This window comes from Arvicanthis niloticus, chromosome 6, assembly GCF_011762505.2.
Source record: "Arvicanthis niloticus isolate mArvNil1 chromosome 6, mArvNil1.pat.X, whole genome shotgun sequence".
NCBI lineage: Eukaryota > Metazoa > Chordata > Mammalia > Rodentia > Muridae > Arvicanthis > Arvicanthis niloticus.
This window is the reverse complement of record NC_047663.1, coordinates 89,551,822-89,575,694: the sequence shown is the minus strand read 5'-3', so window position 1 is coordinate 89,575,694 and position 23,873 is coordinate 89,551,822. Positions and strand designations below refer to the sequence as shown.

General features: G+C 44.4%; 1 protein-coding gene across 2 annotated transcripts in view; it reads right to left on the bottom strand.

The window, feature by feature from the left end:
- Window positions 1-22,268, bottom strand: part of Axin1 (axin 1) — a 55,918-nt gene extending 33,650 nt beyond the window's left edge. The window contains exons 1-2 of one of the 2 annotated variants that reach the window (XM_034504973.2): window positions 21,893-22,268; window positions 17,372-18,330 (exon numbers count right to left, since the gene is read on the bottom strand). In XM_034504973.2, coding sequence (XP_034360864.1) covers window positions 17,372-18,264 — 893 coding nt within the window. In that variant the 5' untranslated portion in view covers window positions 18,265-18,330; window positions 21,893-22,268. The remainder of the gene's footprint in view (window positions 1-17,371; window positions 18,331-21,892) is intronic. The other variant, XM_034504974.2, reaches the window with a different exon arrangement.
- Window positions 22,269-23,873: the final 1,605 nt, after the last annotated feature.

The following is a 23,873-nucleotide window of genomic DNA, read 5'->3' as shown; positions in this document are numbered from 1 at the left end:
CATAGTGAGTTTCAAGCTAGCCAAGACTACACTATCCCCCAGAAAGGGGTGGAAAGGCATCATTTCCTAAGACCCAGGATCTATAATGCATGGGCTCTTTAAATTAAACAACAACAAAACAAAAACAAAAAACAGGGAGATGGGAAGGAACAAAAGTATACACAAAATGACATCAGAGAGAAGAAATTATCAAAAAGAACACATAACTAACTAAAAGATAGGTTTCTTCTTCACACTGAAAAAAAACTTCAAAGAGAAAAACCTGCAGTACTGTGAGAGAACACTAACAACAATGAAAACAGACAAAGACATCCTCAAGGTAAGGTAGGCAATGTAACTCAGTGGTAGAGTGTCTACCTACCTTGAATAAAGCCCCAGATTCAATACCCAACACCTTAAAGAAAACAAGAAAGCCAAGGGTGGTAGCTGACACTTGTTAATACCAACATCAGCACTCAGGAGGTGGAAGCAGGAGGATCTCTGTTAAGTATAAGGCCAGCCTGGACTATACCTCAAGTCCTAGGTTAATCTGGGATACACAGCAAGACCTTATCTCAAATAAAAGCCATCCTGAAAAAGAAGCCATAGTCACAGAAAGGGTCACCAGTTGAGTTCACCTTCAGCATAAAGGTATAATGCACTTGAGAGACATGCCACCCAATTAAATCCTACCCAACTAGGCTCCGCAAAGTGTGTTTGACAACTGTATACAAGTACAGCAACTGCTGGGCGGTGGTGGCGCACGCCTTTAATCCCAGCACTTGGGAGGCAGAGGCAGGCGGATTTCTGAGTTCGAGGCCAGCCTGGTCTACAGAGTGAGTTCCAGGACAGCCAGGGCTACACAGAGAAACCCTGTCTCGAAAAACCAAAATAAATAAATAAATAAATAAATAAATAAATAAATAAGAACAGCAACTACTATCATATATACTACTAACCCAATACCCAGTAGTACCATAGCACTCAACCACACCATTGAGCATATCACAGTGTCTCAGGAACACAGCATCCAGGACCACCCATACTGCTGACACCATGCACCCCATACCACAAAGACTGAACATCATACACACCACCAAGCACAAGGCAACATAGCACCTAGTACTATAGTACTCAGAATCACAATATGCCTAAGGGATAACTCTTTCAGTTAGAGTAGAATCACAGAAAGTTTTGGGAAACGTGTTCAGGAAAAACTAGTTTAGCACTCATGTATCACAATGTATAGCATACTTCAAGTTGGTAAAGATTCCTGCAGCGGCTAAAAAATGGCTCAGTAGTTACAAGTACTTGTTCTTGCAAATAACCTAGTTTCAATCTCCATCCAAAGGTACAAGACACCCATATCTATCTATCTATCTATCTATCTATCTATCTATCTATCTATCTATCTATCCATCTATCTATCTAAAATTAAATTTTAAAAAGAGGGGCTGGAAAAATGCTCTTGCAGGGGGTCCTAAGTCTAGTCCCAGCCCCCATGTCAAGTGGCTCAAAACCACCTGTAACTTTAGCTCTAGAGATCTGAAACCAGGTGTTCATGCATATATACACACAATTTTAAATGAATAAAATTAAAAAATCTTAGGGACTAGAGAAATGGCTCAGAAGTGAAGAGCATTGGCTGCTTTTTTCAGAGACCCTAGGGCTATAGTCACAGCATCAACATGGTCACTACAATCATCTATAACTCCAATTCAGGGGAATCTCTTCTAGCCTCTGCAGGTACCAGGCATATATATGGTGCACAAGTATATATGTAGGCAAAACACCCATACACATAAAATATTTTTTTAATTAAAAAAAAACCTAGGGGCTGGAGAGATGGCTCAACAGTTAAGAGCACTGACTGCTCTTCCAGAGGTCCTGGGTTCAATTCCCAGCAACCAAATGGCAGCTCAAAACCATCTGTAATAAGATCCAATGCCCTTTTTTGGTATGTCTGAAGACAGCAACAGTGTACTCACATAGATAAAATAAATAAATCTTAAAAAGTGATTTGACCACTGGGGAACAGGAATGCAAACATACAGGACTTATTTCAGACTGACCATGAAGAAACTTACAGAGCATGCCAGCCCCAGTCTAAATAAGGAGATTTCAAGAGAACTCACCTGGGGGTGTGGTGGGGGAGGGAACAGGGGTCAGTGGCACCCTAACTGAAAATATCATTCAGTGGAGCCCATTTACTTGGGACAGAAAGGACACTCTGTACGTCAGCACCTTCTAATAGAATTTTTAATAGAATTTTCTATAGAGTATCCAAATAAACAACTATCAGGTCTTTATCCAAAATGTTTCATCCAATTGTAAATAACCATGGTAGCATGTTTAGAAATTCTTCAGAGTTGATGGACTTTAACCTAACTATATCTTCTATCTTAACCTCAATTCAGTCTCTTGATAGATGAACAAATATAAACAGTTCAGCCAATAGCCAGGCAGCACAGCTTTATCAACATAGCAAGAACACGACAAGTTTCAGCCACGGTTGAACAATGTTTTAATGACTCATAATAAACAATGGGTCTGTTAATCTTTGTTATCATTGCTGGAATATAGTTTATCTCCCAAGAGAAAGGCTAGCAAATTTAAGTGTCGCAGGCTTTAAGGATTATGCAGAGAAATTAAAAAAAAAAAAAAATCCTTCAGTTTAGAACCTACAAGAGCCTGTATTATCTTGATTAATGTACTTTTTGCATGGTATGAGCTAGTTATTGCTACATAAATTTATAATATATCCTGTTTTATTTTTTCCAAGAACATAATGTTAGTGTGCTTTGTTGTTTTTATTTTATGTGTATGGGTGTTTTGTCTGTGTGCTAGTTGTGAGCCTGGTGACCATGAAGACCAGAAAAGAGAATTGGATGCCCTGGAACTGGAGTTCCAGAGGTTGTGAGCTACTATTAGAGTGATGGGGAGGAACCTGGATCTTCTGTAAGAGCAAGCAGTATTCTCAATCACTGAGTCCTCTCTCCAGACTCATGTCAGTATGTTTAATGTCAGAATATACATTTTGTAAGGGCTAGAGAAATAAATGATGGCTCGGCAGTTAAAGAGTGCTGCTCTTACAGAAGATTCAAGCATGGTTCCCAGCACCAATATTCAATAGCTCACAACTGCCTGGAACTCTAGCTCCAAAGATTCTGAGACTCTCTCTGGCCTCAACAGGCACTTATACTCATGTAACATTAACTGACATCGACGCCTACCCATAGACCATATGTAGACCATAAATAAAAATATATCTTTTTAAAAAATCTATATATTAACATATATATACATATATATATACATATATATATATATATACACCACACACACACACACACACACACATATAGTGTGTCAAGTACTGGATGCCTTACTTTTAACTTTATTTATTTAGAGACAGCTCTCACTACATAGACCAAGTTGGTCTTAAACTTACAAAAAAGATCGACCTGCCTCTGCTTCCCTAGGGTGGGGATTAAAGGTATATACTACTCACTACCTTACAAGTTAATTCTTTAAATTATTTGTTCGTTCGTTCTTCGTTTTTGTTTGTTTGTTTTGAGACAGGGTATCTCTATGTAGCCCTGGCTATCCGGGAAGTCAGTCTGTAGACCAAGCTGGCCTTGAAATCAGAGACCTGCTTCTGTCTCCCAGGCGTGTGCCACCAATGCCCATCTAATTCTTTTATTTTTTAAACTTAAAACCAAACAAAAACACAAAACAAATGCATCTTTTTTTTTTAATTTATTTTATTTATGAGTACACTGTCCCTGTCTTCAGACACACCAGAAGAGGGAATAAGATCCCATTACAGATGGTTGTGAACCATGTGGTTGCTAGGAATTGAACCCTTAGCCTCTGGAAGAACAGCTAATGCTCTTAACTGCTGAGTCATCTCTCCAGCCCCCTATTTTTGCCTTTCTGAGACAGGGGTCTCACTCTGTTGACTAGGCTGGTCTTAAACTGGAAGCCCTCATTCTCCCAAGTACTAGGATGGCATTAAAGTTATAAGCCACCATGCTTAAGTAGCCTTTATTTTATTTCATATATATGGGTATTTTGCCTGAATGTATGTCTGAGCACCATGCGCATGTCTGAGAAATAGAGAAAGAAGCCCATGTAGCCAACAGTACAGAAGAGCATCCCTGGAGAACTAGCCCTGATGAAGGATGGGAGAAAGTTATCGCTCTATAGAGATACATCAATATCTGCCTGAGAAAATGTGCCCAGCAGACTAGAGTCAGTAACAATCTGGAGAAAATCACTACCTCCACTACCGCTGCTAATGCCACAGCGCAGGGAGTGGGGGTGGGGCGGCATTTATAGTATTTAAAAGGGAACAGAGCTCAAAAGAGGACCACAGTAGTCAGAACTTCCCTGGCTGATAGGAGATGAGGACAGCTCCACCCAGCTAAGAGACATGCAGCACAGGGTTGATCACTGCCCAACCAAACGAGCTGCACTCACTTTCTAGACTTATCAATGACTTATAGAAGCCTGGGACTGCAGTAGAGCGATGGGGAAGACTGGGACTTTGACTCAAGCACTAAATGTCTAGCTCCACAGAAACACGGTTAAATGGTAAGAGGCTGTCTATGTTCAATGTTAAAATGGTTGCCTATCCCACAGAAGTGACTGAAGAGACACCCTGAATGTTCCTGCAGATCACATACTTTTTGGAATTCATAACTCAAGGGTTATATGACGCACGTGGTATGTTCTTACTGGTGAGATATAGTGGGCAAAGCAAAGCTAGTTTCCTCCCATACAAAAGCACAGACCCTTAGACTAGACAGGGCTGAAGGAATAACTGTCAATGTCAGACTAACTTGCTTTCCACCAACTCCCACAACTCAGCCACAAGCAAGAGCTGAAGGGTAAAAATATATATGAATGAGAATGAAATCTGGATTGTAGAAAGATTGGCAAAGCCGGAAGGCACAGACCAAACTTGAATTCTCACGACCAACTAGCATACTGACACAAAGACACAAGCAGAATCACCAGGCATCTGACCTACAGGTACAGCTTAATTTCAAGAGACCATACTGATGCCACAATGAAATGTACACATGCCAGAAACCTGTGCCAAATATATAAATTCTGCTCTTTTCAAACACTGCTGTAAGAGCCCAGGTAGTATAGTCCACAGAGACAGCTACCATAAAGTGTTCAGTCTTGTCTTGCCTGCAAGTGCTTCCCATTCACAAACCCACCAAACCAGTACCACCAGCATCACACAGCCTGGGTGCTCAGGACTGGAGCTGATCCCAATCTCTTTGTCCGACTCCCGACCCATAGTATTTCATGGATGCCACGGAGTTCTGTCAGACTGTGGAGTTTTGTATGACTATTGCAGGAAAGCCCACCTTTTGACATGTACAGATAGTACAGTGGGTAAATTACGGTTCACAAAAATCTCTGCAGCATTGGTAGAAAGAATGGTATATTTAAGATTTACTCTAATGGGGCTGAAGAGATGGCTCAGTGGTTAAGAGCACAGCCTACTCTTCTAGGGGACCTGGGTTCGATTCCCTACATTCACGTAGTAGCTCATGTGGTAGAACCGGGGCTGCAGCTAAATTGATGTAGGTGGCTGAGTAGGGTTGGGCTGCTGCAAAGACTAAGTTGAGGCAGAGGAAGGAAGACCGAGTGTTAGGATCCTCAATGTGTCATCCACCATCACCCAAGGGGCTGAAACCCATAGGCATCTGGTGGGAATCTCTGTACCGCCCACATATTATCTATGGCTTCTCTACAACATCCTCATTCTGCAGAATACTTACAAAAAAGTAAAAAGCACAGTTGGAAGGTAGTCAATTTTACAACTATAGCCTGTGAACTTATTAAGCTAGGGTTTCTTTTTCTTTCTTTTTCTTTTTGGTTTTGATACAGCATTTTTCTGTGTAGCCCTGGCTGTTTTGGAACTTGCTTTGTAGACCAGGCTTCCCTTGACTCATGTAGATCCGCCTGCCTCTAGTGCTGAGATGGACCAAAGGCATGTGGCACCAAACCAGGCTTAAGCTGAGGTTTCTAAAAATTCACTATGAACCTAACTCTTTCATATTATTAATTTATTTGTGGAGATGTATAAATGTGTGGGGGTGAGTGTGTGCCATGGTGTGTTTGCAGATATCAGAAAACTTGTTTGAGAGACAGAGGCAGGCGGATTTCTGAGTTTGAGGCCAGCCTGGTCTACAGAGTGAGTTCCAGGACAGCCAGGGCTACACAGAGAAACCCTGTCTTGAAAAACCAAAAAAAAAAAAAATAAAAAAATAAAAAAATAAAAGAAAAAGAAAAAAGAAAACTTGTGAAAGTCATTTCTCTCTTTTTACTAAGTAGATCCTAGGAATCGAACTCAGATCCTCAGGCTCAGAGCAGGCTCTTTTAAACTACTGAGTCATCTCACCAGCTCCAAACAAAACTTTCTTTCTCCTCTTTAAAGCATGCTCTCTCATCCAGAGCATGATGACCCACACCTTTAATCCCAGCACTCAGGAGTCTGAGACAGACAGATCTCTGAGACTTCGAGGATAGCATGGTCTACAGAGCTCCAGTTAATTTCAGGACAGTCAGGGTTCTGTTATACAGAGAATCCCTGTCTCAAAAATAAAAAGAAACAAAAGACAGAATCTCTAAGTAAACCAGGCTGGCCTTGAACTCAGGGATTCTTTTGTCATTGCTGGGATTAAAGGTGTGAGTACTTCAAAACAACTTAAAGGGAAAAGGTAGTTCTACCTAGTTCAGAAATAATTTTTATATTTTTCATTGGATATTTACAAACAAAAAATATTTCTTGAGGACTACTGAGATGACTCAGTGAGTAAAAGTGCTTGTTGAACAAGCCTGGCAATCTGAGTTCAGTCAATCCCTGGGATCCACTTGTGGTGGTTTGAATAGGCTTGGCCCCCATAGGCTCATGTATATGAATGCTTGGCCCACCTGGAATGGCACTACTAGGAGGTTTGGCCTTGTTGGATTAGGTGTGGCCTTGTTGGAGAGGGTGTATCACTGTGGGGGTGGGCTTTGAGGTCTCCTAGGTTTTATCCTTCTGCCCCGTGTGGAACCACCATAATCTTCTCCTGCCTTCAGATTAAGATGGAGAACCCTCAGCTTGTTCTCTAGAACCATGTCAGCCTGCACACTGCCATGCTTCTCACCATGATGATAATGGACTGAACCAGTGAAACTGTAAGCCACCCCAACTAAATATTTTCCTTTATAAGAGTTACCTTGCCGGGCGGTGGTGGCGCACGCCTTTAATCCCAGCACTTGGGAGGCAGAGGCAGGCGGATTTCTGAGTTCGAGGCCAGCCTGGTCTACAGAGTGAGTTCCAGACAGCCAGAACTACAGAGAAACTCTGTCTTGAAAAACCAAAAAAAAAAAAAAAAAAAGAGTTACCTTGGTCATGGTGTCTCTTCACAGCAATGAAACCGTGAGACACCATACAAGGCTAAAAGAATGGACTCCACAAAAAATTGTTCTCTGACATACATACATACACACACACCATGGTATGTGTACATTCACACACAAATAATATACAAAATTGGGGAAAAGAATACCTCAGCAATTAACAGAATGTACTGCTCTTGCAGAAGACAAAAAGTTTGATTCTTAGCATCCATGTTGGGCACCTCAACAGCTTGTAATTCCATCTCTCTCAGGAATATATATTTCTGGCCTCAGTGGGTCCCTGCACTTGTGTGTGTGTATGTGTACTTGCAAGCATGTATGTGTTTATCTTCATGTGTGCACGCATGCACACACATATACACACTTAAAAATAACCTTTTAAATTTCTCAAGCTGTATGTGATGATTCACACCTGTAATCCCAGTACGTAAGAGGTAGAGGCAGGAAAACTGGGAGTTTAAAGTAATCCTCAGCTATAGAACAGGTTTGAGGACAATCTGGACTACTTAAGACAATGTTTTGTTTTTAAAAACTTTTTGGATCAGGGAGCTAAAGAAAAGGCTCAGTGGTCATGAGCACTGGCTGCTCTTCTAGAGGACCCAGGTTCAAGTCCCAGCAACCACATGGCAGTTCATAACTGCTCTAGGTCCAGGGGATCTGACAACATCACACCAATGCACATTAAATTAAATAAATTATTTTAAACTTAACAACAGGGCTTCTCACTGGCTTCCTTACCAGACATTTCTTAATAGTAATGGGGAAGAAATATAAGTTCCAAAAGGACCAGGAAGTTACCCAGATACCAAGGGTGAGAACTCTCAAGGTTTCCCCCCAAGAATCTAAATCTGTATGTTAAAACTGTCTAGGAGCCTCCAGTTTTCTCATTCTGAAGTCATGTAATAAGAATTCACTCTACACAAGCAGCTAGACATCTGTTGCACAGCAACAGGGACTTGCTCTCTCCCTTAGCCCCATGCCCAAGGCCACAGCGAGAGTATACAAGAGGGCTACAAGGAAGTCAGACTAAATGATGAATTTTCAGTCACAAATGGCCATGAAGAAATAGTACCATAGGTCAAGTCAGTCTAAGACATCCTGTGTCTGTGTCTTCAAACGCAGGCTCAACAGACTACACCCTCCTCTGAAACTAAATAGATGTTCTCTCACAGCTTCCTGGCCTTTTGGCTAACATCAAGTGAAACCAGATGTTCTCACTGGAGCCTCTGACTCCCTCAAATCATGACCCAAAGTTAACCTTTAGAGCTATGCACCTACTGGGTGTTTTCTCTTACAATTTCTTTTTTCTGCTAGTTGATGGAGACATACCCTCCCAGCATTTGGGAGACAAAGGCAGGTGGATCTCTAGGAGTCCAAGGACAGCCTGGTCTACTGGCAGATGCCATGCAGAAGAGCTGCAGTAGACAGCTTCCTGGGAACAGTCCACTGTTTTGCATGGCTGCCAGGGGTGAACTCTGGAAAGCACTGCCCCAGGGGCTTTGTCCCAGGATTGCTTTTTGCTGCTGATCTGCTTCTCATGGCTGTATTCCTCACTGTTCTGACATGGCCTGACTGGTCAAAGAAAAACCCTTTCTGCCTATACTCTGTTATGATTGCTTCCTGGGTGTTAGCCCACTCTGTTGAGCAAATTTCCAGCAGATCAATATAAAAATGACCTTTTTAAAAAAAATTTTTTTTATTATATACACAGTGTTCTGCCTGCATGCCAGAAGAGGGCATTGGATCCCATCATCACAGACTGTTGTGAGCTACCATGTGGGTTGCTGGGAATTGAACTCAGGACCTCTGGAAGAGCAGTCAGTGCTCTTAACCACTGAGCCATCTCTCCAGCCCCAAGATGAACTCTTATAAAATAATATTGCTCAGATGAATTAATGATTTTACAGCATTCTTGATTTGATTTAGATAGTTTTAGAAAGAGTAATTGATAGAAAGTTTAAGGAGTTGTTTTGCCAGAAAGGTGTAATAAAGTTAGACTCAAGAACAGATTGTGCCCCTCCTCATTCAATAGTAAGTAAAGGCTGCATAGGGTGGAAAAGTAGACAGTGATTTTTCATTGAGTTACAAGCACATACATTGCACTAGAAAGAAAATATTCATTCTAGGTTAGGTCCAGGGATTAGGCCGCAGGTGTGCATCAGGATGAGTATGGTCATGGACAAGGAGTGGGTAAGTCTAGTATGAGTGTAAGAACAGAGAATGGATGATTAGCTAGACTTCAAAAATAAGACTAAGATAGATGACCTGTTTCTTGGTAAAAATTTTGTTAATCTATGACATAAAAACTATTGCTTTGAACTTATAATGAGTTTACTGAATGATAGATAAAACTACTGTTTTGCACTTTTCAGTAATCCTGCTGTAACTCCTCTTGTATAACATTTAATGTTTTTTTTATTTTATCTGCTTTTTAATGAGGAAATTCTTCCTTTTACATAAAGAACTTTGTTTTGAGGGTATAAACAAGCTAAGAGAAAAAATAAAGTTGTTAGCACTTGCTTGTTAGGAGTTTTGCTCTATCCACTAACTATGTATGTCTTAGGGTTTTACTGCTGTGAACAAACACATTTAATTGGGGCTGGCTTACAAGTTCAGAGGTTCAGTCCATTATCATCAAAGTAGAAGCATGGCAGCATCCAGGCAGGCATGGTACAGGAGGAGCTGAGAGTTCTACATCTTCATCAGAAGGAAGTCAGGAACAGACTGGGCATCCTCAGGCAGCTAGGAGGAAGATCTCCAAGCCCACCCCACAGTGACACACTTCCTCCAACAAGGCCATACCTTCTAACAGTGCCACTCCCTGGGACGAGCATATGCACACCATCACAATGCATATGTAAAATGGTTAGAACTTGCTCACTAGAGCTTTGCTCTGTCCAAGTGTGTGTATAATATACATAAATATGTATATATGTGTATATGTAAATGGTTAGAGCTTGCTTACTAGAACTTTGCTCTATCCATCAAGTGTGTGTGTAATATATATAAATATGTATATACGTGTTTATATAAATGGTTAGAGCTTGTTCACTAGAGCTTTGATCTATTCGCCCAAAGTGTGAATGTGTGTCGCCCAAAGTGTGAATGTGTGTCTGTCTGTCTGTCTGTCTGAATGTGTACATATAAAGTTGTTAGAGCTTGCTTATTGGAGCTTGCTTGTAGGAGCCTGATATGTTTCAGCCACTAAGTTTGTATGTGTTAATGTATGAATTTTTTCTCTTTTCTTTCTCACTGTCCCCCAAACAGCTTAAAGAATTTGAAATTTCTTGCCAGTCACAGAGATTAGCAGCCCCAGATAATTAGGTTTTGCTCCATGGCAGCACTACCAGGGCTGACCCCTGCCCCCAACAGCTATTAGCACCAACCCCAATTGGCTTAACCCTTTGGTTGTAGAAGCTGGCCTTCAACAAGTACAGAGCAAGTTCCAGGGTTGCCAAGAATATACAGAGAAACTGTCTCAAAAATTTATTTTCTTTCTTTTTTTGTTGTTAAGCCATCACCAGAAACAATAAATTGACTGACAGGCTTAATAGTTCCTCTAGCAAGAGGGCTGGAGAATAAAGAAAAAAAAAATTTTTTTTGAGACAAGTTTTCTCTGTGTAGCCTTGGCTATCCTGGAACTCACTCTGTAGACCAGGCTAGCCTCGAACTTAGAAATCTGCCTGCCTCTGCCTCCCAAGTGCTAGGATTAAAGGCGTGCGCCACCACTGTCCATTCTTTCTACCTGGAACTTGGGGTCCTGTAAAAGGACTTCCTCCCTGACTCGGAATGCCAGTGGAGCTTGACAATCCAAGGATGAGATCACTGTCTGAGTATGGATTGGCCTGGACTCACACACTGAAGTGCAGGGATCCTATCACTACACACAGCAGATAATTTTTCAAGGATGAGACCTGCTGGGACTCCAGCTGAATGCCTTGTAGACATTGACCTTTGTGTGGATGCTGCAGCTAGGGCTAGAGAATAAGAGCTAGTTACCATGTCTAAAAGATCCTCTTGTTTTCTAAGTGGAGAGGGGTGTGGCAGGAACCCAGCTACACCACACTGCTCTTGCTGACAACACCATCTGAAGTCCTCTCCATGTCAATGGCAGCAGCAACCAAACCTGACCAGAAGTATACCACTGTGTTGGCCTCAGGAAGATATTAGGGAAAGATCCAGGAGGCTCTATCTGTGCACAGGGAAGGACACAGCTAGCAAGAATGATTAAGAGTAGCAGACATAAATGTAAAATCATTTCGGGAGTTAAGGGTTAAAACCAGCAGTCAAGTGGCATGCAGGGCTTACTTCAGACCTGATCATTAAGACTTGTCAAGAAACCCAACCAAAATCAAATGACATTGTGAGCCAGGATCACCAACCAAGCAGAGTAAAACCCAAATCTGCCGGTTAGTATGTCACAATCCCTGGGCCTGAGTGCCAAACCACTCAGCAAACTGCCAGGACCCTGCTAATTCGTGCCTGTTAAAACTGTGGGGCTATAGAGCAGGTACATCCAAGCGCACCTTCCTCCATGTAAGACACATTCATACACTTATGCCCACACACAAACACAAAACATAAGATAATAAGTCTAAAAAAAAAGATAATAAGTCTAAAAATGAAAATAAAAACAACAAAAAAAAAAAAAACACCATCATTTATGACATTCAAACCTTGGAGAAATAGATCATTAGGTAAAGGAGCTGACTTAGCTGCCAAGCCTGCCAATCTGACTTCAAACCCTAGTATTCACATGGTGGAAGGAGAGAAGAGCCTCTTGCAAGTTGTCCTCTGACCTTCACATGTGCTCTGTAGTACATGCACACATATACAAACACAATGTAAAAAAGGCAAACTGTGGGTAGTGTGGGTATGGAGGCACTCTTCTAATCCCAATATGTGGGAAACGGAGATAGGACTGCTGTGTTAAAGACCAGTGTGAGCTAAGAGTAAGAGCCCATCTCAAGGAGAAAAACGGGATCCAATGTGGTGACAAACACCTTTAATCCCAGAACTTTAATCCCAGAAGAGCCAAGTGGATTTCTGTGAGTTCAAGGCCAAACTGGTCTACCTAGTGAGTTCTAGGTTGGCCAGGCATACAAGGCGAGTGAGTCCCTGTAAAAGAAAGGGAGGGAGGAAGGAAAGGAAACATAAAGTAAAAAGTGTCTGGGAAGATGATCCAGGGTCAAGAGCCCATAACTGAAGTTCAGTTCCCAGCACCCAAGTAAGGTGGCCCATAGAACTTCCTGTAACTCTATCTCCAGAGTTTCCAATTCCCTCTTCCAGCTTTGTAGACACTGTGCTCCCCTCCATAAACACACACAAATGAACAAATAAATCTTTTAAAAAAAAATTTTCCTAGGTTTTCAAGACAGGGTTTCTGTGTAGCCCTGGCTATCCTAGAACCCACTCTGTAAACCAAGTTGGCCTTGTACTCACAGAGATTCACCCGCTTCTGTTTCCATTGCCTAGTGCTACGAGTGCCTGGCTAAATCTTAAAACTTCAAAAAGCAACAAACAACAAAAAAAGAGGTCAGATGTGGTGGCATACTAAAAACTCAAGGTTTGGGAGGTAGAGACAGAAGAGAAAGAAGTGCAGGACCAGCCTTTGCTACATAGCAATGTGGTTGCACATACCCTTGATCTCAAGCATTCTCGAGGCAAAGCCAGGCAGATTTCTGTAAGTTCAAAGCCAGCCTGATCTATACAGTCAGTTTTCTGGGATAACTAAGGCTACACAAAGAAACCCTGTCTCAAAACACAAAACAAGCCGGGCGGTGGTGGCGCACACCTTTAATCTCAGCACTTGGGAGGCAGAGGCAGGCGGATTTCTAAGTTCGAGGCTAGCCTGGTCTACAGAGTGAGTTCCAGGAGAGCCAGGGCTACACAGAGAAACCCTGTCTCGAAAACAAAAACAAAAAAACAAAACAAAAAAAAAAAAACAAAAACAAACAAACAAAAAAAACACAAAACAAGACAAAAAGGAGGGTGGGGCAAATGCTCACATGAAAAGACGCTGCATGAGAATAGTGAATGCAAAAACCAATCAAGAATGGTCTTGTTTTCATGTGAGCCTATCATGCCTTTTCAGATCTGACAGAATCCTCAAATCATCTATGAAAATCACCAAGCACATGCATTAACACAAGAGGACAGCAATGGCAACTTCTGCCAAGGCAGAACAGCCACCAACAAGAGCACGGCAGAGCACCCAAACCACAGAGACACCAAACAAGAAAGCCAGTGACCCAAATCTGTTGGTATCATCTCTACTACATCTGGCTCTTTGCATTATCACCCAGGAAGATTTAGTTCCAGGGCCTCCTTCCTAGTAACATTTGCTAGTCATCTATTCAGCATCAACTTCTTTTCCCAACTCCCATCAGCCCCAATCTTCTTTTAGAGGACTCCTCCCCCACTACCTGTCCCACTACTGGGGAACAGCCATGCTGTCTGGCTTTCCTTATAGGATGGCTCTACTTAGCTTAAGTGCAATAGCCCATTGTCAGGCTCTAAGTCAGTGGTTCTCAATCTTCCTAATCCGCGACCTCATATTGTATTGGCTCCAACCATAAAATTATCTCTGCTGCTACTTAACTGTAATCTTGTTATTGTTATGAATCATAATGTAAATGTCTGTATTTTCTGGCAGTCTTAGGTGACCCCTGTGAAGAGGTCATTCAACAACCCCCAAAGGGGTCACGACCCACAAGTTGAGAATGCTTTAAGCATTCAAGTATCGGCAGGACATAGCAGCAAAATTGCTCCCGACTATGAGCCAGTGAAGAACGTTCCTTCACTGGTGTGGGAAAGTCTAGTAAGCAAGGGTAGTTAAGAGCACAAGTTCTGGCCAGGCCGGGCCAGGCGGTGGTGGCGCACGCCTTTAATCCCAGCACTTGGGAGGCAGAGGCAGGCGGATTTCTGAGTTCAAGGACAGCCTGGTCTACAGAGTGAGTTCCAGGATAGCCAGGGCTACAGAGGGAAAAAAAAAAAAAAGCACAAGTTCACAGAGGCGGCCACCTCACCTCCACCACAACGGACCCAACCAAGTGGGTAGTCAAAAAAAGCAGGCTCATTAAACTGTAAAGAAAAGTGCTAGTCAGGTGTAGTAGCACACGCCTTTAGTCATAGCAGTCAGGAGGCAAAAGCAGAGGAGGAAGAGGAATTTCTGAGAGTTTGAGGTCTACAAAGAGTACTAAATTTGCCAGGGCTAAATAGTGAGGCCCTGTCTCAAAAAGAAAAAAGGAGGAAGAAGAGAAGAGGAAGAAGAGGAAAGAAGAAAAAGATAAAAAAAAAATGGTGTTGGATTTCTAATCAAAGCACATGAAAGACTTATCAATTGAGTCAAAAATTAATCTCAGTAGACTGGATTTTCTTACTCCCAACCTAGTGCATCCTAACTACAGCCCACTGCTTGACAGGCAGAACATATTCTTCCTGTAAGAAAGTTGGGAGGAGGGGATAAATGATTGGCAAGCACTTGCCTCTAATGCATGAAGTCTTGAATAAAATCATTAACACTGAAAACAAAAAACATGAAGAAAAAAAAAAGCCAAAAGACATGTTGAAAATGAGGTGTGAAAAAAATTTAAAAAAGAGAATGGAAACTGCCTATAACCTGAGCACGTGGAAGGCAGAGTTCAAGGCCATCCTCAGCTACACAGCAAATCAGAGGGATACAGGAGATCCTGTGTCAAAAATTAAACATGCTAAGAATGTACTTCAATTGGTCAAATGTCTGTCAACATCCATGGCTTTAGGTTTAATCCTCAGCATAAATTGTTGGTGCATGACTGTGATCCCAGAATTCACAAGGTGGACGCAGGAGACTCAGAAGCTCAAGTCATTCTCTGTTATATAGGGAAATTTTTAGGCCTACCTGGGATGCATAAGACCCTGTTTCACAGCAGCTGGCTACTGATAATGAATAAAAACTGTATATGTTGAACTTTGTCTCTTAAACTACCCCCCCCCCACCCCAAGGTTTCTCTGTATAGCCCTGGCTGTCCTGGAACTCACTCTGTAGACCAGGCTGGCCTCAAACTCAGAAATCCGCCTGCCTCTGCCTCCCAAGTGCTGGGATTAAAGGCGTGCGCCACCACCGCCCCAGCTCTCTTTTAAACTTAAAGAAGTATTAATTCTGTAGTTTTGTAAGTGACCAATTTTGATTTCTTTGTGGTCACAGTAAGCTTAAAGAACAGCCTCAGTCCATCCATGTCCATGTACAAACTGCCCCCAGCCCCCCAGGATTTCTCTGTATAGCCTGGTTGTCCTGGAACTAGCTCAGTAAACTAGGCTGGCCTCGATCTCAGAGATCCGCCTGCCTCTGCTCCCAAGTGCTGGGTGGGATTAAAGGCGTGGGCCACCACATCTGACTGCTGCTCTTCTTTATAGGTCAATGAACCTCCTTCCTTCAGAACCCACTTGATGTAACCCCTAAGCCACTACACCCAGCTCAGTCCTGGCTCTAAACATCAACTATCTCAACATTCCGAAATGGTTTTCAGGTTGGGAACAAAGGTAAGTTAGGTCTCTAATCATCAGCTCTAGGGAAATAAGCAAAAAAACACAAACTCTGCTCACAAGTGCAATAAGCACCAACCCAGCCAACCAAGCCTCCTGTAACCACGATGATACTGAATTAAAAAAAAACAGTAAAGCTTGGTCTGGCAAGACAACTCAGCAGGTAAAGGGGTCTGTCACCAAGACTAGTGACCGCATTCAATCCCAAGAATTCACAGGGTAAAAATGCCTTCTATAAGTAGTTCTCTTACCACACATGCACACATAAGCCACATATGAGCCTGAAGGCAGTGCCTCCCCCACACCACCATATAAGGTGGATGGACATGGACACATGGACACACACACACACCACAAGTAAGTGTATTATAGAGAAAGGTGATGAAACAAGTTTCAAAGTCATGCTCATGTCTGGAGAGTGCCGCTGCACTGCTCTTCAAGCTGCGTACGTCAGAACAGACAATCAGAGTACTTTCCGCTGATCACACCATGGAGGGAAAAGGTTCAATGCTGGAACTCCAAGCACGGCCAGCAGGAGTTTTCTGAATCCTCCAACAACTGACTACACAGAAACTGCCTCACTACTGTCTCATCCTCCAGAAAGAATCCAAAATACTGATTGAAAAATTAGCAAGGGGGAGGGGGAATTAGAGTGATGGCTTAGACCTGCTGCCCTTCTAAAGGGCTGGGGTTGATTCCCAGCACCTACGTGGTGGCTCACAACCATCTGTTAACTCAAGCCTCAGGGGATCTGACACCGTCTTCTGACTTCTGTGGACAGTAGGCACACACATACATACATACAAAACACTCATACACATAAAAAAATTAAATGAGTCTAAAATAAAAATAAATTAGAATTCTCTATGCATCTGAATGTATTTCTCTCTCATTATTAAGGGTTAAAGTCCTTCTATGCAAGAAGACATGAATTTTGTGCTCAAGGGTAAAGTTTAAACATTATGATTTCTAAGAATTCTCATGCTTCTAATAATTCACAAAGCCATATGTTTATAATTCACAAAGCCCTATATTTAGTAGTACATGTGTTACTAAAGAGGGAACTCAGAGTCTCCTGCATGCTATGCAGAACTCTACTAAGCCTCTACACCTTCTCATTTTGAATCTGTACAAGTTGCCCAGACTGACACACAATTTTTCCATTCTCCTGCCTCAGCTTCCCAAGTAGGTGGGATTACACCTGGCAAATCTTGTTTGTTGCATTCTCAATGCTACAAAATATAAGACGGTATCTGTGACAAGTATGAAAGTATCTAAGTAGGAAATAAAATCATAATTCAGCAGCAGCAGCAGCAGCAGCAGAGATTTCAGCTGGGGTTAAAAACAAGGCCACCTGTTACCAATACCTTTCCCTTGCTCCTTTGCCAGGTCTCTGAGCTGTGTACAGAAAATGGACACCCTGTGCCGAACTCACCTGAGCTCTCTGCCTTCGTTGTACCGTCTACTTGAGTGGGCCCTCGGGGCAGCAGTCTCCAATAGCAGCTTCTGGGTGAGCCTGCTGGGGGGGACAGGGTCTCGGCCATCATCCTCATCTGCATCTTGGTCACATTTCCATTCTTCATCTTCATTCAAAGTGGGCAGATATCCAGACATGCCCTTCCCTGTCCCAGACCCTGAGCTCTGGTCACTGCAGACCTTCGGACTCTCTGAGCCTGTCCTTGTGTATTCCAAATAAATGTCAGACTTTAGGAAGGAAGGGTAGGTATTCTCCTCCATGGTGGACTGGATTTCCGTCTGTGCCTGGTCAAACATGGCAGGATCGATCTGCTGCTTCATGACACAGTCCTTTATGAAGCTCTTAGTGGCTGGCTTCGTTTGTCTGGACACAATGCCATTGCTATCCAGGATGTACTTTCGGTAGATAGCTCTTGCAAGCTTCAGCCTCTTTTCCTCATTTGAGTCACAAGGCTCAAGCTTCCTGAAACCACTGCAGGCAAACCAGAAGTCCAGCAGGTCGGCACAGCCCTCCTGCTTCAGGAAAGTCCTGAACAGGCTGATCCCATCTTGGTCATCCAGTAAGGAATGCAGTGACTCAGCCCACCTCAAGTATGGTGGGGTGGGGGAGGCACTGCCCTCAGGCTCATATCCCAGATCCAGATCTGAACGTCTTGGGGTGGCTGTTGAGGTCTCACTTTTAATGCTGGTACCTTTCCCAGAGCAGAAACTGTGGTTGACAGACCTCGAATCAGTAGATACCAGTTCTCCCTCTTCTCCAGGCACTGGGGGTCGGGGGGCATCTTCGGTGAAACTTGCTCCGAGGTCCAAGGGGAAACCCTGCTCCTGGACATTCATTTTGGGACTCTGCATCAGTGAACAATGAGCGATGCACCCTAATACCTCAGTACTTACAGCTCCCAAGGGAATCAATCTCTCCTGTTAAAACCATTAAGAGGACAAGGATTAGGAAAGGTGGTCTATGGAAACACCAGAGGTTCTCTTGAGATGTGCAGGGATGCCCTCCCACTCCCACTTGGAGCAGAGACTCAGTGCAGACTTCCAGCAGAGACATATTTCGGCTACAATTTTTGCTCTATCATTAAGGCAATTTCTGGAACTTTTACAAGAATGCCTCTCACACTAAGTGAAAGCCTGGATCATGGAAGACATCTCTCCTTCAAGGGATGCCTTCAATGGTAAGGCCTGAAGATCACTATCCTGGCTGAAGAAATGAATGTCAGAGGGACGGGAAAGTTAGAAAAAAAGGAAGGGTGCCTCTGTCCCCAGTCCCCAGCATCAGTGCACTGCTCCCTTATACATGAGGACAATCACCTCATTTGCCCTAGTGACACTCAGAAACTAAGAGGCACACTACAGATCCTCATGTAGTCAGGTATATGACAAGTTTAACAGTCTCTGTATTTCCTGTCTATTACTTTCCATACTTGACATGTCTCATGAGCAACCACATAGCAAGATGACCTTCCAGCTCTCAACAGCTAAGAGATCAAGTGATCAACAGGCTGGCTACCTTCCACACTTTGGACCAGTGATGGAAGGACACAGTCCACATTCAGAGGCATCTATGCATTATCAACACAGACAACTTTAGAGATTCAGAAAGCTATACTTGGCTGCTAAGTTCTCTCTGATAGCATACGGTGACTTTGGACAGAAAAGGTACAGAAAAAAATCAGTTACAAGTATAAGTATGCTTTTTGATTAAGAAGCATACAGGAAATATGGTTTAGCTCCACCAATGAAAACCCTACCACCTATACTCTTAGAGGTTAAGAACTATAGTTTTTGTTGCTATTCAGGGTGTGCAAAAGGGACCAAATTTGTTCATATTTGGATAGGAAGCTCTGCTATGATCTTTGGTCCTTTCTGATACATCCCACAGACCTCCAGCGGTGCCTCTCAACATACCCAAGGGAGAAGAGATAGCAACACAGCCCCAAATGGTCCCAGCTAAAAGTGAGCTAGAGAGAGGTATATGTCAGGGTCAGATAACTAGAACAAAATAAATCCAAAAAACAAAAAAAAAGGCATGGTGGTTCATGACTGAAATCTCAGCACTCAGGAGGCTGAGGCAAGAAGAGGATCATCCTGAGTCAACGCTAGCCTGGGCTATAAAATGAAAACCTGTCTCAATAAATAAATAAAGCCAGTGGCACAAATCTATAATCCCAGCACTTGGAAAAATGAGGGAAAATTCAAGACCTGATCAAGAGTTCAGGGTCAGCCGAATGGTGGATGGTCCCAGCCTTTGGGAGGCAGAGAGAGGTGGATCTCTGAATTCAAGGCCAACCTGATCTACAGAGCAGCCAGAGTTCCAGAACAGCCAAAACTATAGAGAGAAACGGTGTCTCAAAAATAAAACAAAAGAGTTCAAGGTCATAGTAGAGTGTCACCTAGCAAGCTTGAGGCCTGTGTTTCATGCCCAGATCCCCAACACTGCATAAAACTGAGAGTGGTGATGCACATCTCTGTAGGGAGGTAGAGGCAGAAGGATGAGGAGTTAGTTCAAGGTTATTCTTAGCTACATGAGTTAGAGGGCAGTCTGGGGTATAAGAGACCTTGTCACAAAACAAAAAACAACATGATGCACATCAACAACCAAAGAGGGAGTGTCTGTCCTTGGTCACCATTTTACAGGGCTGAGCCCTGACTTCCATAAAATCCATCTTTTGCTCATTCTCACACAATACACACTTTACCGGCTAACAATGTTGATGGTTAGATTACTAATGGCTCTAAGGAAGAGGCATGAAGTATGACATTTCTGCAGCTAATGACTTCTTAGGTAAGCTATAATCTCAGCCTCAGCAGGACCAGCCTGTTTCTTAAGGTCACAGGCCCTATGACTGTGGTCTCCTGCTGCTCTTGGACCTCTCTTTAACTTCAGTCACTTTCTGGGAGTTCTGTCTACATGCGGTAAGCACCTTGGACATCTGAAACACCACACCAGCCCTTCATGTCTACTATGCTCTTATCTAGGATATCATCACAGGAAAGAGGGGCCTGTACTCCTGGCCACCTATTCCTGAACATGAACATTCCCACAAATTACTAACATTGAAACAGTCCAATTTCCAATAATCCCTGGACTCCCACAGAGGACACCTAACATTTAAGGCACACAGAAAGACCACACATAAAGCAGCTATGGTAATTCAGTAAGAGTTTAAAGCCCATAGCACAAAATCCAGCCTCAAATCTGCAGCCAACACCTATAAAGGGACTCCGTAATATACAGGTAATATACAAGTCTGATAATATATAAAATTCCCTTTGACACTGTCAAAACACATAACCCTGGTGTACTTGTATATATTGCTTATACTCAAATATAACTTCCAAGCTTATGATTTAGGTTGAATGTGGAAGTAATACTATGACTAGCATTTTACTAACAAGCCATTAATTAGATTCTTAAAAGGTCAGGGCTCTCATTTCACATCTAGTCCAGTCCCCTATCACATAAAATCTTAACGGACAATAGAACCCACTTTGTTTCTCTGGAAAATGTAGGACAAGTCAATACTGCTGAAAAATCAGACAAAATCCTTGTGCTTCATATACTTTCTCGACCCTAAAGTGAAGCTCTAAACCTGAAACCAGCTACTGCCTCTCTCAAATAGAGTCAGACTCCATGTTCTCCAAAACAGGCTGTGAGTAAAGGAACATGTCAAAGTTAAAGGGAGGAGTACACATGAAATGACGACTCTTTACAAGTTATCTTGAAGATGGGCTGAGGAAAATCCTTACTTTTTTTTCTTTCTGTATTATTTATGCCCAACTAAAAATGTGTGCTCCGGATTTTGGTTTGGAGGGATTTTGTTTTGTTTCGGGGGAGGGTTGAGTAATGAACACCAGAACAAGTGGGTATCTGGCAAGCCAAACCACAACATAGAGTGCCTCCTTGGATTGCTCGTACTCGTTTTCTTTACTTTTTCATAGGGATCAGGGGATGACTCGAAGGGAGGACACACACATAGTCTAGCACCAGCATCTCCTCAGCACCAACTCACCCACATCCTAAGCGTGTGCCAGACCCATGAACAAGTACACTACACTCAGCAGACACAAACCCAACTGTAGATCATTCTTAGGATCCTTGGTTTTCCTTACTCCCTTGTCCTGTTCACACAGGCCTTTGCTTTCCCCACGCCCTACTATCATTCTTCCCTGGCACATCGGCCCCCCCAAAGCCCTTCTCCCCACATGTCTAGCATGTTATGCAGTCCCCCACGCCTCTACTCATACATCAGAGCCTGCCACCTCTCCTGCTCAGCGTCCCCTTGGAGCTCTGGTCTCCCTGCGCCGGGCACAACCTCGCACATCGCGGGCCGCGCTCCGACACGCCTCCCGCCCGTAACCCGCGCGCCCCTCTCTTCCGGGTCCGCGTACGCCGGCCTAGCGCGGCCTACTCCCGCAGCCCCGGGCAGCAGGCCTCCGCGCCACAGGAGCGCGCCCGCCGGCTCCCACTACTCACCAGCGCGCGGCGGCTGTGGAGGCGCGGCCCGGGGCCTGGCTCCCGGCCCGGCGAGGCCCATGCGATCAGCGGCGGCTCAGCGGGCGGGCCACGGCGGGGGCGCGGCCCTGGAGGGCCCCCATCGCGGCGGCGGCGACGGCTCGGCGACCCGTGGCCCGAAGGCGGCGCGAGGCAGGCCGCAGAGAGCCGCCAAGACCCGCTGTTCACTCTCACCAGCCCTCTCTGGAAAGAGGCTCCAGCCCGACCCCAGCAGGCTCCTGCGGCGGCGGCGGCTGCCGCAACGGCCGCAAGCGCTTCCCTGAGCCGGGAGCCTGAGCCCAGAGCCCTGAAGCCCAGGCCCGAGCGCCCCCGCCGGCGCCGCCCGGAAGTGCGGGGGCGGGGCCGTGGTGTGGGGCGGGACTACTGCGGAGGCTGGATCTCGGTGTGGAGGCAGAACTACGGTGTGGGGCGGAGCTTCTAACTTGGGGCGGGGTGGGAGGCTGAGGACGAGAAGAGTAAGGGGCAGGGTCTTGAGCGAGAGGCGGGGCTGCGGCGTACTCAGGATTGGAAGGAAACAACTGCGATGGTGGAGGCGGGGCGTGAACTAGGAGCAACGCCGGAACCTAGTAGCGGAGGATGCCCAATGGGGCAGCGTCTACTGCTCGTCCCGAAAGGTGGCATGGGAAACAGACCTGAGCGCGCTTAACAACCACAGCCATCACCAAACCCTAGGCCAGTACACTGAAGGCAGACCGTCCATGTCTGGTCGCAAACGCTACTGAGAGGGCTTCTGGGTATCCGGACGCCCTCCACACAAACACACACATAATACATACAGTTTCCAAGGCATCTCTTGCTGAGTCTGCAAGCGCAACGAGCCAACTCCATGTTGCCCCACCACAGGCTTATGGACACGAGGCCACAACATCAGTAACATAGATGCTCAGCTCTCTAATTGGCAGGCCTCAACCCTCAGTCAGCTACATTCCCAAGGAGAAGGATGTGAACACAGGAATTACTGCACTTAAGAATGTCATCTACCGCTGGGCGGTGGTGGTGCACGCCTTTAATCCCAGCACTTGGGAGGCAGAGGCAGGCAGATTTCTGAGTTTGAGGCCAGCCTGGTCTACAGAGTGAGTTCCAGAACAGCCAAAGCTACACAGAGAAACCTTGTCTCAAAAAAAACCAAAAAAAAAGAAAGAAAGAAAGAAAAGAAAAGAAAGAAAGAAAGTCATCTACCAGTCAAATCAGGACCACAGAGCACAGCCCCTGACAGCTCTTAGGTAGTCCATTTTGCAAACAAGAGGTTGCAACCTAGGCTCAGTACACACCCACCCCTCAGGCCTCACCTTGGCCAGAGGACTCCTGGTACCAGTTAGTATTCTGTCTAATACTAACAGTACCCACATCCTTTCAGAGCCTCTCCTGTTATCTTCCCATACCACCCTATCCAGGCTGCACCTGCACTTGCTTTTATACTGCTGCTGCTAATGCCACTACCATGTTTTTATTCTGGATATTGTTCTCCCTCATTGCTTGGTCCCTTATCCTTCATGGCTCCCAGGCAAAAGCAGTAGTATTGGCTTAGGACTCTGAACCCATAGACCATCTTTCACCCAGCTGCCTGAGGTGATCCTAACCTTGCCACCTGTCTCTTGAAAGGACTTAGCATAGTGCTGAGGCCCAGGATTGCTATGTATGGAGAAGGAAGCACTTGAACTATAGCTACTAGGGTGACCTAGCCTGCCAAATCCCCCCCCCCCCGCCCCCCGCTAGACCCATCACTGAGCCTCAGGGCTGGGGCTGCAGCATAGACAATGCTAAACCAACACAGCCTCACTCAAATCCCAGGACAGGTTTCATGTTCACATCTGTCCAACTAATGCAGCCCCAGGTCCCACGGCCTCTGGGCACTGGAGACTCCTAGCAGCCCCGTCCCAGACCATTCAGCCTCATATCCTTAGAAGAAACAATCATGGCCACTGAGTGAGCAGTGGATAGC